The sequence below is a fragment of the Propithecus coquereli genome, unplaced genomic scaffold (genome assembly GCF_000956105.1).
Source record: "Propithecus coquereli isolate 6110/MARCELLA unplaced genomic scaffold, Pcoq_1.0 Scaffold285, whole genome shotgun sequence".
Classification (NCBI taxonomy): Eukaryota; Metazoa; Chordata; class Mammalia; order Primates; family Indriidae; genus Propithecus; species Propithecus coquereli.
In genome coordinates, this window is record NW_012148452.1 from 1218951 (window position 1) to 1233037 (window position 14087).

Consider the following 14087-nt stretch of genomic DNA (forward strand, 5'->3'; position numbering starts at 1 on the left):
TGGCTGTAATGTCTGTTGTTACTCCACAAGCTGAGAGGCAAGACCTAAACCTTGGAGCTGGACTGCCTGGCTTGCCTGCATGTTAGCCACACGGTCTTGCATGTTAGTTAACCTTGTTGTGTCTCAGTTTCCTCATCTCTAAAATGGAGCTTATACAAGTATCTACCTCATGGGGGTTTTATGGGGATTAAATGACTAAATATGTGCTAAACCCTTAGAATAATGCTTGATATATAAACATCGTATAAATATTTGTCAGATAAAAGACAATGCTATATAGAGATGTCTGAGATTCTGATTGGCTTTCTGGTCTACCTGTGTGTGATTTACTACATGTGTAAACAATTACAAAGTTATTGGTTTTTTTAAATACCTGGATTGTGAGCTCTTGGAGGACAAGAACTCTAACCTGGATTCCCTAGTACCTAACTCAGAGCTTGAATATTTGTGAATGCATAAATTGAGAGTATGGTGTGCAGTCAGCTAAAGATCACACTCAATGAAGACCTCTGCGGCAACAGTCTCAGCTGAAATGTTGACACAAATCATTGCATTCACCAAAATATCCCACTTTAGACCTATTGAAAACAAAGGCAGTGCCTAGCATTGTGCCCAGAAGCCACCTGCTTTTGAGCTAAGGGCAACAGCTACTCTAGTTACTTGCATGGAGGGTTGTAATACAGCTCAAATCAGAAGAAAGAAAACAAATGGTCAGTTGTTCCTAGCAAATATTTAATTAGGGTTCTTGTTTTCGTAAAGTTTTTTTGACTGTTTGAACTCTGAAAATGGAATGTGAACATCCAGAGCCATTGGCAACAATGCAAAGCGTATTTTCCACTGCTACGTCAAACCCTTCATTTTACTCCAGGGTCACTCGTTCATGTCCGCGTCAGCCTCAGACTACGACAAGTTGACAGTGGTTCTGAGAACAGTGGACCATTACACCTTCGTGTGGGCAATAATTGCAATTTTCATTTCTACTGAGAGTTTGCTTGGTAGACTGACCTCCGGTTAAACATCCTCCTCTAATAGGAAGTTTGCAAGGAGAGACGCTGGGTCAGTTGCTATAATTCTCATACCAAAAATGGTGCCTGGCATATGGAACACACCTATTTAATATTTATTGAATGAAACCATGAGTGAATGTGTGAGTGAAGGCAATGATTTGACTTCCTACTAACAATCAGTGAAAATTTCCAGCCTGTACTTACTTCCAACTGTCTTTATCCAAATTTATTGTCTTTTTATATGTGTGGTAAAATATACATAAAAATTACCATTTCAACCATTTTTAACTGTACAGTTCAGTGGTGTTAAGTACCTTCACATTGTTGTACAACTATTACCAACACCAACCACCCATTTCCGGAATTTTTTTCATCTTCCCAAATGGAAGCTCCATTCTCCTTAAATACTAACTCCCCATTCCTCCCCTCCCTCAGCCCCTGGAAATTCCCATTCTACTTTCTGTCCCTGTGAGCTTGACTATTCTAGGTACCTCATGTAAGTGGAATCGCACAATATTTGTCCTTCTGTGACTGGCTCATTTCGCTTAGCGTAATGTCTTCAAGGTTCATCCATGTTGCAGCATTGTCATAATTTCCTTCCTTTTAAGGCTGAATAATATTCCATTTGCATGTATATGCCACATTTTGTTCATCCATTTATCCATCGATGGACACTTAGGTTGCTTCCACCTTTTGGGTAGTGTGAACAGTGCCATTACGTACACAGGTGTATAAAGACCTGTTTAAGTCTCTGCTTTCAGTTCTTTGGGGTATATATCCAGAAGTGGATTCGCCAGATCATATGGTAATTCTATGTTTAACTTGTTGAGGAACCCACTATACTGTTTTCCACAATAGAAAACATTCCCGCAATATATGAGGGTTCCAATTTCTCCACATACTCTGCAGTCCTTGTTTCTGGTTTTGTTCATTTTGATAACAGCCATCCTAGCAAGTATGATGTGGTATCTCGTTGTTTTGACTTGCATTTCCCTAATGGTAAAGAAGTTCTGATCATCTTTTTATGTGCTCATTTTCCATTTGCAAGTCTTTAAAACATTATGCCATCACTGTTGATATCCATAAAAATTAGAATAGTATAAATATTGTTTTTATCAAAACTCATATATTGACAAAATAAGGAAAGGGAGAGGGGAGGGGAGAAGAGTGTGTGCAAGAGTGTCAATGTCAGCTGGGCACAGTGGGGCATGCCTCTAGTCCCACCTACTTAGGAGGCTTAGGCAAGAGGATGGCTTAAGCCCGGGAACTGAAGATCACGTTGGGCAACATAACAAGACTCCATCTCAAAAAAGAAAAAAAACAGTGTCATCAATGTCCAAGTGTTTGGGGCAGGGGGAAGGAAGAGATCTAAACCCTCAATAGAAAGGGAGAATTTCAATGTTAGACTGTCAAGACGAAAAAAAGAAGAAAAAGGGAAGTCCATAGATTAATCCTGAATAACTGAAATAACTAAAAACTCAAGAATGATAATGTTAATTGCTTCAAAATTTTAAAACAGGTAAATTAGAAGAAACAGTAAAAAGAATTAAAAGGGGGTTGCCTCTGAGGAGCAAATCTATTAGCTGAGGCTCAGGATTGCAGGTTTTCATTTTAAATTTTGGTCATCTGCTTGACTTCTTAAAACCATATAAATGTATATGGCAGATACTGCTAACTGCCTACCCAATATCCACTTCCACTTTTTCTTTTTGAGACAGAGTCTCACTCTGTCACCCTGGCTAGATAGAGCGCAGTGGCGTCATCACAGCCCATTGCAACCTCAAACTCCTGGGCTCGAGCAATCCTCTTGGCTCAGCCTCACAAGCAGCTGGGACTACAGGTGCAATGCCACCACACCAGGCTAGTTTTTAAAATTTTTTTGTAGAGACAGGGTCTCAATATGTTGCCCAGGCTGGTCTCAAACTCCTGGCCTCAAGTGATCCTCCCACCTCAGCCACCCAAAGTGCTTGGATTACAGGTGTGAGCCACCTCGCCAAGTATTTTCTACTTGTAATTATCTAATATCTATTACCCCTTTCTTCTTGCTAACAAAAGCCTTGTTTTGTTCAGAGTGGCTTGTTCCCAAATCAAAGATATTTGTTTCTCTTAACATGGCCAATGATATGTCAGTTAAAGTTTCCAGAAAAGAATCTACTTACTCACCCAGGTGCCACCTGTTCTTACTTCCTCCCTTCCTTCCTCTTCCTGCCTGTCTCAAGGTACAACACCCACTGGGACCATAAGGATAAAAGCTAAATACTAAAGACGGCAGAGCAGAGAACTACAGGGAACCTTGAGTCCTTCAGGACATTATTGAACAGATACACCAATACTGAACTATCTAGCTCCAGACTCCTTACTATTGAAAAAAATCAACCCCTACCAGTAGTTAGATTTTTCTGTTGTTGCAGCTGAATGCATTCCTACCTTATATAATTGTTTTGTTAACAATAAAGGTCACTGTCAATTTTCAAAGAGAAAAAATGAAAGAAACTTTATTTCTCCAAGCTTATCTACTCACCTGTCTATTAAAGCTAAAAAGGAAAGTTTGAAAAGAAAAAAAAAAAAAAACCAAAAAACTCCAGGTGCACATGGAAAAAAGTACATATAACAACATGAAAGGTGGTACCTCAACAATGACTACAATCTCAACCAAATGTTTACTTTATATCCTCTCACATCTTTCAGGAAAAACTAATAAGTTCCCTTTAATTTTCTTTCCCCTCATCCCATCTTACTTGCCACTGGTTCATCCACTGGTTCATCTCTCTTGAAGCCTCACTAATTCAACAACTGCTTCGGACTTATCTTCTAACAGACTATGCCTTACATTATCGAAATCATAGAGAACTGAAGTAACCTGAAGCTTTTAATTGCACAGGAACAGAAGGTATCTACCTTAAGTCCCCTGTGCCTCCACCTACTAATTAGTGCCATAAATTTGTTTAATTCAATGTTTAAAAAATTATAAACTCTCCAAGAGTCTTATATAGAAAAACACAAATTTAAATTACTTTGATTAAAGCAAACTGAGAGACTGGGAATGAGAAGGGTTAACTCAATCCAAAATATAACCACAGATCACCATTTTAATAGGTGCTAATATTACTTAATTTTAACATCAGTGTACTGTGCATATATTTCCACTTGTACTAAAAAAAGGATACTTCCATGCATAAGCCCCTGCTTTCATTCCACATGTTCTCTATTAACCCCAAATCAAAATTTAGGACACTGTATTAAAACACAGCCTATTTCCACTGCAAGAAAAAAGAAGGGTTTTTTTGGGATTTGTTTTGAGACAAGGTCTCACTCTGCTGCCCAGGATAGAGTGCAGTAGCATCATCATAGTTCACTGCTACCTCAAAATACTGGGCTCAAGCAATCCTCCTGCTTCAGACTCCTGAGTAGCTGAGATTACAGGCATGTGCCACCATACCCAGCTAATTTTTCTATTTTTTGTAGAGGTCGTATCTCCCTATGTTGCTCAGGCTGGTCTCAAACTCCTGGGCTCAGGTGATCCTCCTGCCTCAGCTTCCGTAGTAGCCAGGATTACAGGTGCAAGCCACTGCACCCAGCTGCAAGAAAATTCTTAGAATGTGTAAATGGGAGTAAAAAGTGGTCAAAGAAAACTGAATACTTACAGTACTTCTCCAAAGTTAACCTCCTGGATATGTCTGTACTGATATTTAGTTTGTTTTATTCCACATTCTCTATAAAGCCATAAGAATTAACAAACCTAAAGAAATACCAAGTAAAAATTTAAATAAAATAACTCACCTTTTATTTACAGGTTTTTCATCTTTTTCATAAGGCTTTACAAACCACTTGCCAATACGTACAAAGTTCCGGTTCATTAAACACCGCTCTAACAGATTGTGAACTGCTTTGAAAAGCAGAGTACGGCATTCATAGGAAAGTCCATTCTCCCACACTCCATCTTCCTCTTCTAAATGAGAAATAAAGGAAACAAAAAGTAGTGGCACTATATCTATTTAGAGCCAAGGAAAAAATGTTACAGTTTAAACTCTACATTCACAAACCCTATTTCACCCCAGAATATTAAGCGATAATCACTTCAGTATATCTCTAAACACTAAAACATCAGGTTTCGAAGTGACTCCACAAGGAATAAAAGATCTGACTGCCATGCGTTCTATTAAATTATCTGAAAATTATTTTTCCACCTAATAAAAGGGCAATGATATCATGAACACATTGACTTGGTTTCTGTATCAATGAAAAGAACACTTGTTTATATAACCTGGAAAATATTAAACACACTCTACATCTATGATGCTAATTTCTAAGGGGGCTCACTTGTTACTTTATACTAATTCCTCCAGTTATTCAACCTGCCAAAAAATATCAGCCAGTTAATAATTAAACTCAAAACATTTCATGTCCATCAGCATTTTAATTCATGACTCCACTGTATAGTTTTATAACTTAGTTTACAACTAACAGATGAATAAAAAGGAAGCTACTGGCACAGAGTCTAACAAGCAGTGCCACCTTAAGTCTCATTTCAAACAAATGATTCTCATGATTACTGTTCAGTATAGAATCCTCTACTCGGTGGAGAAATTTAAAAATTTAAAGCCTTAAATTTTAAATGGCACTTCTGTCATATAAAGTTCATAGCTACCTTCACTAAATATATAGCCTCAATTTTGCCAGCAAATCTATTTATTGTTTGTGTTTTTGGAGACAGTGTCTCACTCTGTCACCCTGGCTAGAGTGCAGTGGTATCATCATAGCTCACTGCAACCTCCAACTCCTGGTCTCAAGCGATCCTCCTGCCTCAACCTCCCAAACAGCTGGGACTACAAGTTCACGCCACCACGCTGGCTAATTTTTCTATTTTTAGTAGAGATGGGGTCTCACTCTTACTCAGGCTAGTCTCCAACTCCCGAGCTCAAGCAATCCTCCTGCCTCGACCTTCCAGAGTAATATAATTTCATTTTTCATTGCTGAGGAAGTAAGTCCTAATAATGCTCAATGAAAAGTCTGAAGGTTTTGTTTTGGTGAGTTCACTTAGAAACAAGAAGCCTACTGAGCTAAGCTTCTAATATCTTGATGTGGTAATAACCAAAGTACTTCCTGACCAGGCACGGTAGCTCAAATCCCAGCACTTTGGGAGGCTGAGGCAGAAGGATTGCCTGAGTCCAGAGTCCAGGAGTTTGAAATCAGCCTGACCAACACAGTGAGACCCTGTCTTTAGAAAAAATGGAAAAGATAGCCAGGCATTGTGGCATGTGCCTGTAGTCCCAGCTACTCCAGAGGCTGAGGCAGGAGGATTGCTCCAGCCAGAGTTCAAGGCTGCAGTGAGCTAACCTGGGCAACAGAGGGAGACCCTGTCTCTAAAAAAGTTCAACCAACCCACCCAAGACAGTAACATGCACCTCTTACACTAATTAAAAAGAGTCCTTGGATCTCAACACCAGCATTATTTTATAACAGCAAGGGGAGGGAGAAAGGAATACGTGGCAAATCTTTACCCAGCTCTTTTGAATTTCATCAACAATAGTCTAATGGACAAAGTCCACTTAATGCATTTAAATATTTTCCTCTTCTTGTATCTGTATGCCCAAAGAGTTTCAATTCTTCATTTTTAGTACTTTTCTGTTACTGTTAGCATTAGAACTCTTAATCATCAATGTTACTTGAAAATTTTTATAAAGTGTTTATTTGAAAAAAACACAAAGTTCAAATGCTAAATTTGATAGCCACATTTTTTGAGGATATAGATTATAGTGATGCCAAAGTATGTGACAGATAAAATAATTCTCTATCAATAAAAAAAAAAATCAAAACCAAAAAACTGACACACTTAGTACTCAAAACTTTTCTCAGAACTGACATCTTTAAATATCTCCACAGTGAACAACTGGTAAAAAAGGAATCCTTTTTTTTAGACCAAAAAAAAAAAAGATTCCTATATAATTTTGCTAAACTATTGAAATGTCATATATGCTGATGAACACTGAATGGTCAAAAATTAACATGGTAGATAATAGCACATATTTTCCGAAAAAATAAAGAGAAATGCTTAAATGCTAAATTAGTGTTTGTCCTGAATAATTAATAAGCCATTCGTTCAACAAATATTACTGAGAACCTTAAGTTGGCAACATCATTCTCATCTATTCACCTATAATCCTGAAAAACTTTGAATTGAAAACAACATGTTGATTTTTATCTTCGACTTGAAAATTTAAAAGATACACTCAGTCAAAAAGGACAGCACATAGAAGAAATACAGCACATGAAGTTGTCACCTGGAAGATTAGCCAATACAAAGAGTTGGGCCACAAGTAAATTTTACAACAGAAGATAGAAATGAATTAACTCTCTTTAGACTACTTGGTACACAAAACAATTTTTTAGTTTGGCTTGCACAGGATTGCTATGATTGGCTGCTGTTTATCTACTTGTCGATCCTGTTAATAGCTGTTATTTAAGGTTAAAGTCCGCTATAATTAATATCCTTCAATAAAAGCACCCAAAATTAAATTTGGAACAACAGCCCACTTAGTTTGAGCAGTATTCACTATGATGAAATTTAGACACATTTCTAAAATCCAGTATATAAACCTCAGGAGCCAGGAAAAACAACAAATATTTTTAGCCCTGACTGAATCTGTTTTTTTAGTTCTCAAGGTATCAGTTTTCTAAGAGTCTTATCACAATCTAACTTAACTATGTTCTTTTTAAGATCATCAACTTAGGAGAGAGAGCAGTTTTTGTTTTTATTTTGGTTTTAAGGTTAAGAATAAAAGCCAATAATGACAATAGCAATAAAATTCCAAAAAGGTTAGGACACAGAATAAAAATATATAGAAAACTCTTCTCCTTCAAGGACACACTAATTAAAACAAAACAATATTGCTCTGAAGCAAATTAACAGAACACTTAAAAGAACCAATCAGTCCCACCCACTACAGAGACTTTTGACCAGAGGGACTGAGCTGAGATTTTCCCATCACCAATTTTACATCTCTGTCACCCACTATCCCACATCCACTCAATAAAGTCTGCCACAAATTTTAACTTTAAAAAAAAATGGCCAGGCAGTGCGGCTGTAATCCTAGCACTCTGGGAGGCCAATGAGAGAGGATCGCTTGAGGTCAGGAGTTTGTGACCAGCCTGAACAAGAATGAGACCCCAATCTCTACTAAAAATAGACAAATAAGGCTGAGGCAAGAGGATCATTTGAGCCCAGGAGTTTGAGGTTGCTGTGAGCTACAATGACATCACTGCACTGTATGCAGGGCGAAAGAGCAAGACCCTGTCTCCAAAAAAAAACAAAAAAAAGCTGTAACCTGAAAGATGTTTTGTTCCCTAATCCTTTTTATATCAAAACATAGATATCAACTCAACTACCCATTCTACTAGAGAGAAGAGCAAAAAGTAAAAAAAATCATATGTTTGGCTTTGAGGGTTCAAGAGATTTTTTTGAACAAATATCTTTCTGGAATATTATCATGAGGCTAATACTAGTTAGCACAAATTCTGACACAAAAATCATCAGGACTTTGCAAACGACTTTGCTAAACAGTATTGACCACTGCTACAAAATGAGTAACTGAGGGTTTAAAGTATGTATTAAATCAGATTTGGTTTGCTATAACTGATCTTTGCCAGTTGGCAATAAAATGAGTTTACATTTCATTTCTACGCATCAGCTAAACTTGAAAGGAAAGTAACCTTAAGTGACCTAAGAGAAAAGCTGAAATTTAAAATGCATGATAAAACCTGACCAAACTATTCAGAACTGTCAAAATTATCAAAACCAAGGAAAGTGTGAGAACTGTCACAGGCTAAACAACCTAAGGAGAAATGACAACTAAAGGTAATGTGGCATCCTGAATGGGATCCCAGGACAGAAAAATAAAGGAAATCCAAATAAAGTATATACCTTAGTTAATAATAAAGTATCAATATTGGTTCATTAATTGTAAAAATGTACCATTCTAATTTAAGATGTTAACAATAAAGGAAACTGAAGGTTATAGAGAAACTATACTAACTTTGCAACTTTTATATAAATCTACAACATTCCTAAAGTAACAAGTTTATTCTTAAAAATACACTATGGATGACACAAAGGAGATAAGGGGATTAAGCAAAGGCAATTCTGTACTTTTGCTACTGAATGTTTTAGTTAAATAAGAAAAACTGAGAATTCTAATCTTTGAAAAAAGGAATGCCTTCCCTCCTCCTCCCACCAAGAAAAAGGAGGGCAATATTATCACCATAATCAAAAACATTTCAGTAACAAGATGTGGTGGGTGCTGAACCAAACAGAAGGACACTGCCTGTGAAGAGCAAGCTCAAGCTAAATTAACCAGCTTTTTAGTTACCACCTGGGTCCTTCCGGTTCCCCTTTCCCCAGTGCTACACCTCCACTTGGAACTCAGGATTGCCTCCAGCAGCTGATGCCACCCCTACTGTCCAGCTGCTCTCTTCTCAGGGGAGCTTAAAAGAAGGAAATAGAGTGCCACAGATGGGAAGAAATGAAAAAGGGGTTAGCTAGAGAGACAGAGGCAGCCTAATTACCCCAAAAGGGAGGCAGACGGTGTCCCTGGAGCAAAGAAAAGGGCAAGACAAATATAGTCCATCTGAAAAGACCTTATTATTCTTTAAGATATGTCTGATTTAAGTAACAACATTCTAAAGTAAATGACAGGTTAAAAAAAGCTAAAACACTGTATAAATACCACTGACTGTGCAAACTAAAACAGCACAAGACAGGCTTTTGGAACAGTAAATATGATCACATACTACTACTAATTGTATTTCAGTTTACTATTTCAATCACTTCCACTATGATAAAATTTTTAAAGTTATTTACTATTCAATAGCATTCAGCAAAATCTGACAATTAATACCTAATCTTCCAAAATCACTTGCATTCACATTCAATTATCAGTATCTATTTTTACGCACAGGTACTACCATTTTTGAAGATTATGCTAAAAACCAAATTTAAACTAAAGAAATTTTTAAAACTGTAACCCAGTTTCAGTAGAGATTATCATGTTATCTGATTGATAACACGAAACCTAGAAGACAAAAAAATCCACATAGTACTTTAACAATATACATCAAAACAGCTCACGTCTAACTTTAACAGGCTTTTAACTTTCAAAATATTAATTTACTATGGTAAAACTAAATATTATATGTTAAAATCATTTTTGATTCCACAAAATGTACTTCATGGAATCTTAAAAAAAGTCTGTTCAGATGCTCTGCCCACCTTTGTTAAAACCAAAATCCCTAAGTCAGCCTCACAGTTCTATCAACAATTATGTTTTATCAATAGTTTATAGATACTTAATTAACATTAATACGGTCTGCAAACATCTTAGTAAGGTAGATTTTATGGCCACTTACAGATTAAAATAACTGCAGTACTATATTCAAGTCAATGAAAGAAAAAGGAAGTTGGCAGGCTTAGTTTTTGGCATGACAATTAGAAAGCATCTTGCTAAAATCACTAAGAAATTTTATATCCTGATAGATATACACACATCATATATATATCCACATATACACAAACCCATCATTTTACATATTTAGAACTACATTACATACTTAGAACTAAGAACTAGACTCCCCAGCAGGCATCTTATTAGGAAAGCTGGAAAGCTTTACCATAAAAGAATTGTATCACTCTCAAAAATAACACTGAAGAGTGTGTTCATTTGAAGGTAAAAAGCAAATTATCAAAAAACTAAATGTAACATCCATTCCTACACAAACATTGGTCTTACTAAGTATACTAGTTTAAGATACAGAAACCTGGATTACATTTCATCCAAAAATAAAATAGATCCTATAGGTCAAATGGACAACAAAAATTTCATAGTACTCAATTTCAAATAAGAACACTTTTTTAAAAAATTCACCTAGAAATCCAAAATTTACCCATCAAGAATTATTACCTAAGCATCTTGCTGAACGAAGTCTTTGGTACCTGGCAGCATACAACTTATCATTTACATTCCTATTATCAAAGATTCAGTTAACACTGTCTCTGACAGTCTAAAGTAAACACAAGCTTCAATAATTACATAAAGAGCTACAGTTTCTCTTTCTAAAGTAACGTTTGGTCATAAAAGTCAAGAAAATAAGTAATCATATTGATTTGATCACAAAATTATCTCTGTGTAACCTTTTAGATTATGACTCCATGTCCTATAAAAGCTAAACGAGTTGGCAGCTTGTCTCATTAATGCAGTCTTTGATAGAACACTATCTAAAAGAGTTACTTTTGAAAAATAACACAATTAACATATGCCTTCATATGGTAATAACACAAATAACAAAATAACTATATGCCTTATAAAAACCACAACCTAAAGTTACATTTCTAGATACTTCCTACAATCCTCTCCATATTCATGCAAAAAACAGCAATGGCAGAATTGACTGAAAAGTGAGTTACACTTGGTTTCAATAGTATTATATGACTTTGTCAGGAACTTCATGCTGCCTGATCCTATTTTTCTTAGATTAATGTAACATGCCCTCCTTGGGCCTTAACCACCTGTGAGATTTAAAAAGGAAGTTGGGTGGTGAAAGGAGAAAGTCAAGGCTTAAAAAGCCAGCCATAACACACATGGATAATTTAAATAAAATATCATGCTGAAATAAAACATGAAGCTGAATTTTTATGTGACTTCATATACCTAACAGTGTTCCACAAAGGAAAAAAAAAACTACTTAATTTGTAATACAAATGATATTTTGTGACAAGTATACAATGTTGCCATATTATTAGTTAGAAATGATAAGATGCTGTCACCTGATAAGTCATGGTGAATAAGGTCAGCAAAACTGGGGTCTTCACCCCACCAAAATATCCACAATTCTCTTCTTCCAGGTCTTTGATCTCGCCGCCAAACACCAAGTACATCTGCCTTGAGGCAGCGACTAAAACTGCTCAAAATGGGGTCTTCTTCTGTCACAGGAAACAGAATAGGGGCAGAAGTTGGGCCCTGCCATACATATCTTTTCCATTTAATTCCTGTCAAGTCAGCCTGAAGGAAAGAAAGCATGATTTTTTATTATTGCACAAAGTCAAAAGAATTCTATATAAAGTCCCTTATTTCGTTAAGACATTACAATTTTTCAACATATGCTTAAAATATTGAAAGCAAATTAAGACCCAAAAAAAGCATTATAACTCCGATAATTCAACAACCAAGAGTTTAAGGAAAAGAACAAAAACAGTTAAAAATTAACACTGACATGTTACTGAACAGCAAACCAATAATGTGTCCCAAGTAGAAATAAAAGAAACTTGACGTTAAATATAAACATATATTTTAATACTGCACACTGAGTATACATTTTTTTCCTCTGTCCTTAGTTCGTTCTATTCTAACTCGTCACATTTGTTCCTTGCTGCCAAACTTTTAACTGAAAATTAATTCTTAACAACCCCATATCATGGGTCTTTATTCCTTGTTTACAGAAGGCATGGCTCTAATGAAGAGACATCTGAACAATTTCTGAAAAAAGCCCATGTTAATTCATCACACACTCTCTTTAAGAAAAGTCAAATAGCTGCTCACAAAGAACTGTCAATTCATGCTAGTCTATCTTCAAAGAAGCTGATCCTAAAAGTACCAAAAATAGATTGAGTTAGAGAAGACAGAAATGTAAAACCTGCTGTACAGTCTTATTACATCTGAAGAGATACTGATTAATGGACACTATAAAGAAAACCGACATACTTTATAAGGGGGAAGTGCATTAAAGATCTCCATTTCGCATCATGAAAGAAATTCGACAAAGGGAATTCAATAATTCTTTAATCTAACTTAAAGGTGCAAAGCATAAGGTGCCAAAAATGAAACTGCTGATACATGACTGGCAGTTTACACTTGCCAACTAGTTGTGCTCCGCCCACTTAATTCACTTACCTATCACATACTCTTTTAATATTTCTCATAGCACAGGGGAAAAAATGAAAAAATAAAGTCACCCAAACTTAAAGTCATTGATGAAACTACGATACTGTCCAATTCAGGACTAGATATCTGCAACAGTTGGTACTTTTTAAAGTCTTAATGTTACCAACCTACACAATTGTCATCCCTACATACAGCTTCCAGACTTTCCATGTCTGTAAAACAAGGAGCAGTCTGCTCAAAACAGTCTAAAAAAGCAAGCAAAACAGACAGAGAAATATTTGTGCAAAACCACAGCAGCACCTCCATTAGTCCCCGCCACTCACACAAAAACATAATGTTCTAAATAAAGCAATATGGCTAGAAATTGTCAAAATGGCAAACTGTTTCAAAGTTTAAAAAGAAAACATGAAATGGCATCTACTGGTTTTTACAGAAACACCTGAAGTCACCCAAAGAAGTAACTAACCTTGTGTGTTTCACTCATACAAAAAAATGTGAAACGAAGAACTTAATGCATAAGTTCTGGGGTAATGTTTATTAGGGGAACCAAATTACCGGGGAGAGGCATAAAGGCGCTAGGAGTAGGGGCAATAATGGAAAGTGGGAAGAAAAGATACATGGTCAATAAGGAGAAAAGCAACAGTTAAGCAAGACACAGAGGCAAATGTTAGTGTCCTGCCGGATAAGGAGCCCAAGTTGAAGACAAGACTACGGTGAGAAAGCGAGAGTCCGAAGCAAGACAAGAAAAATGCCAACACTCCTAAAACAGAGACTAGGACGGTGGGTGAGCGAACGCCGTCTCCCGAGACTGGCTGCGGAGCTTCGCCCGGCGCCGGCGCCAGCTCCGGCAGGGCCTAGCCCCGGGACTCGGGCATCTGGATCAGACCCGGGCCCCCTCCCCCACGGCCCAAGGGCGCACCTCGCGGCCCCCTCCCTCCCCGCCCGCTAGCCACGGCCTCGGCACTCACCAGGCAGAAGAGGTTACAGTGACAATCTTCCAGGCTGGCCCCGTTCGGCACGGAGGAACTCATCGTCCCTCACAGCAGCCGCCGCCGGCGCCACAACCCACCATCCGCCATTACCGCCGCCTCCGACCAGAGAGAGAAACACAGACACCGGGGAGGGCGGGGGGGTGGTGGTGGTTGGGGGG

The 14087-nt window shown here is 37.2% G+C and overlaps 1 protein-coding gene across 1 annotated transcript in view; it reads right to left on the reverse strand.

Annotated features, from left to right (window-relative positions):
* The window catches only part of MED13 (mediator complex subunit 13), a 101050-nt gene extending 87005 nt beyond the window's left edge, over positions 1–14045 (reverse strand). Inside the window, exons 1-3 of the mRNA XM_012648447.1 lie at positions 13906–14045; positions 11824–12058; positions 4788–4956 (exon numbers count right to left, since the gene is read on the reverse strand). Coding sequence (XP_012503901.1) covers positions 4788–4956; positions 11824–12058; positions 13906–13968 — 467 coding nt within the window. The 5' untranslated portion in view covers positions 13969–14045. The remainder of the gene's footprint in view (positions 1–4787; positions 4957–11823; positions 12059–13905) is intronic.
* Between the last annotated feature and the right edge of the window lie 42 nt (positions 14046–14087).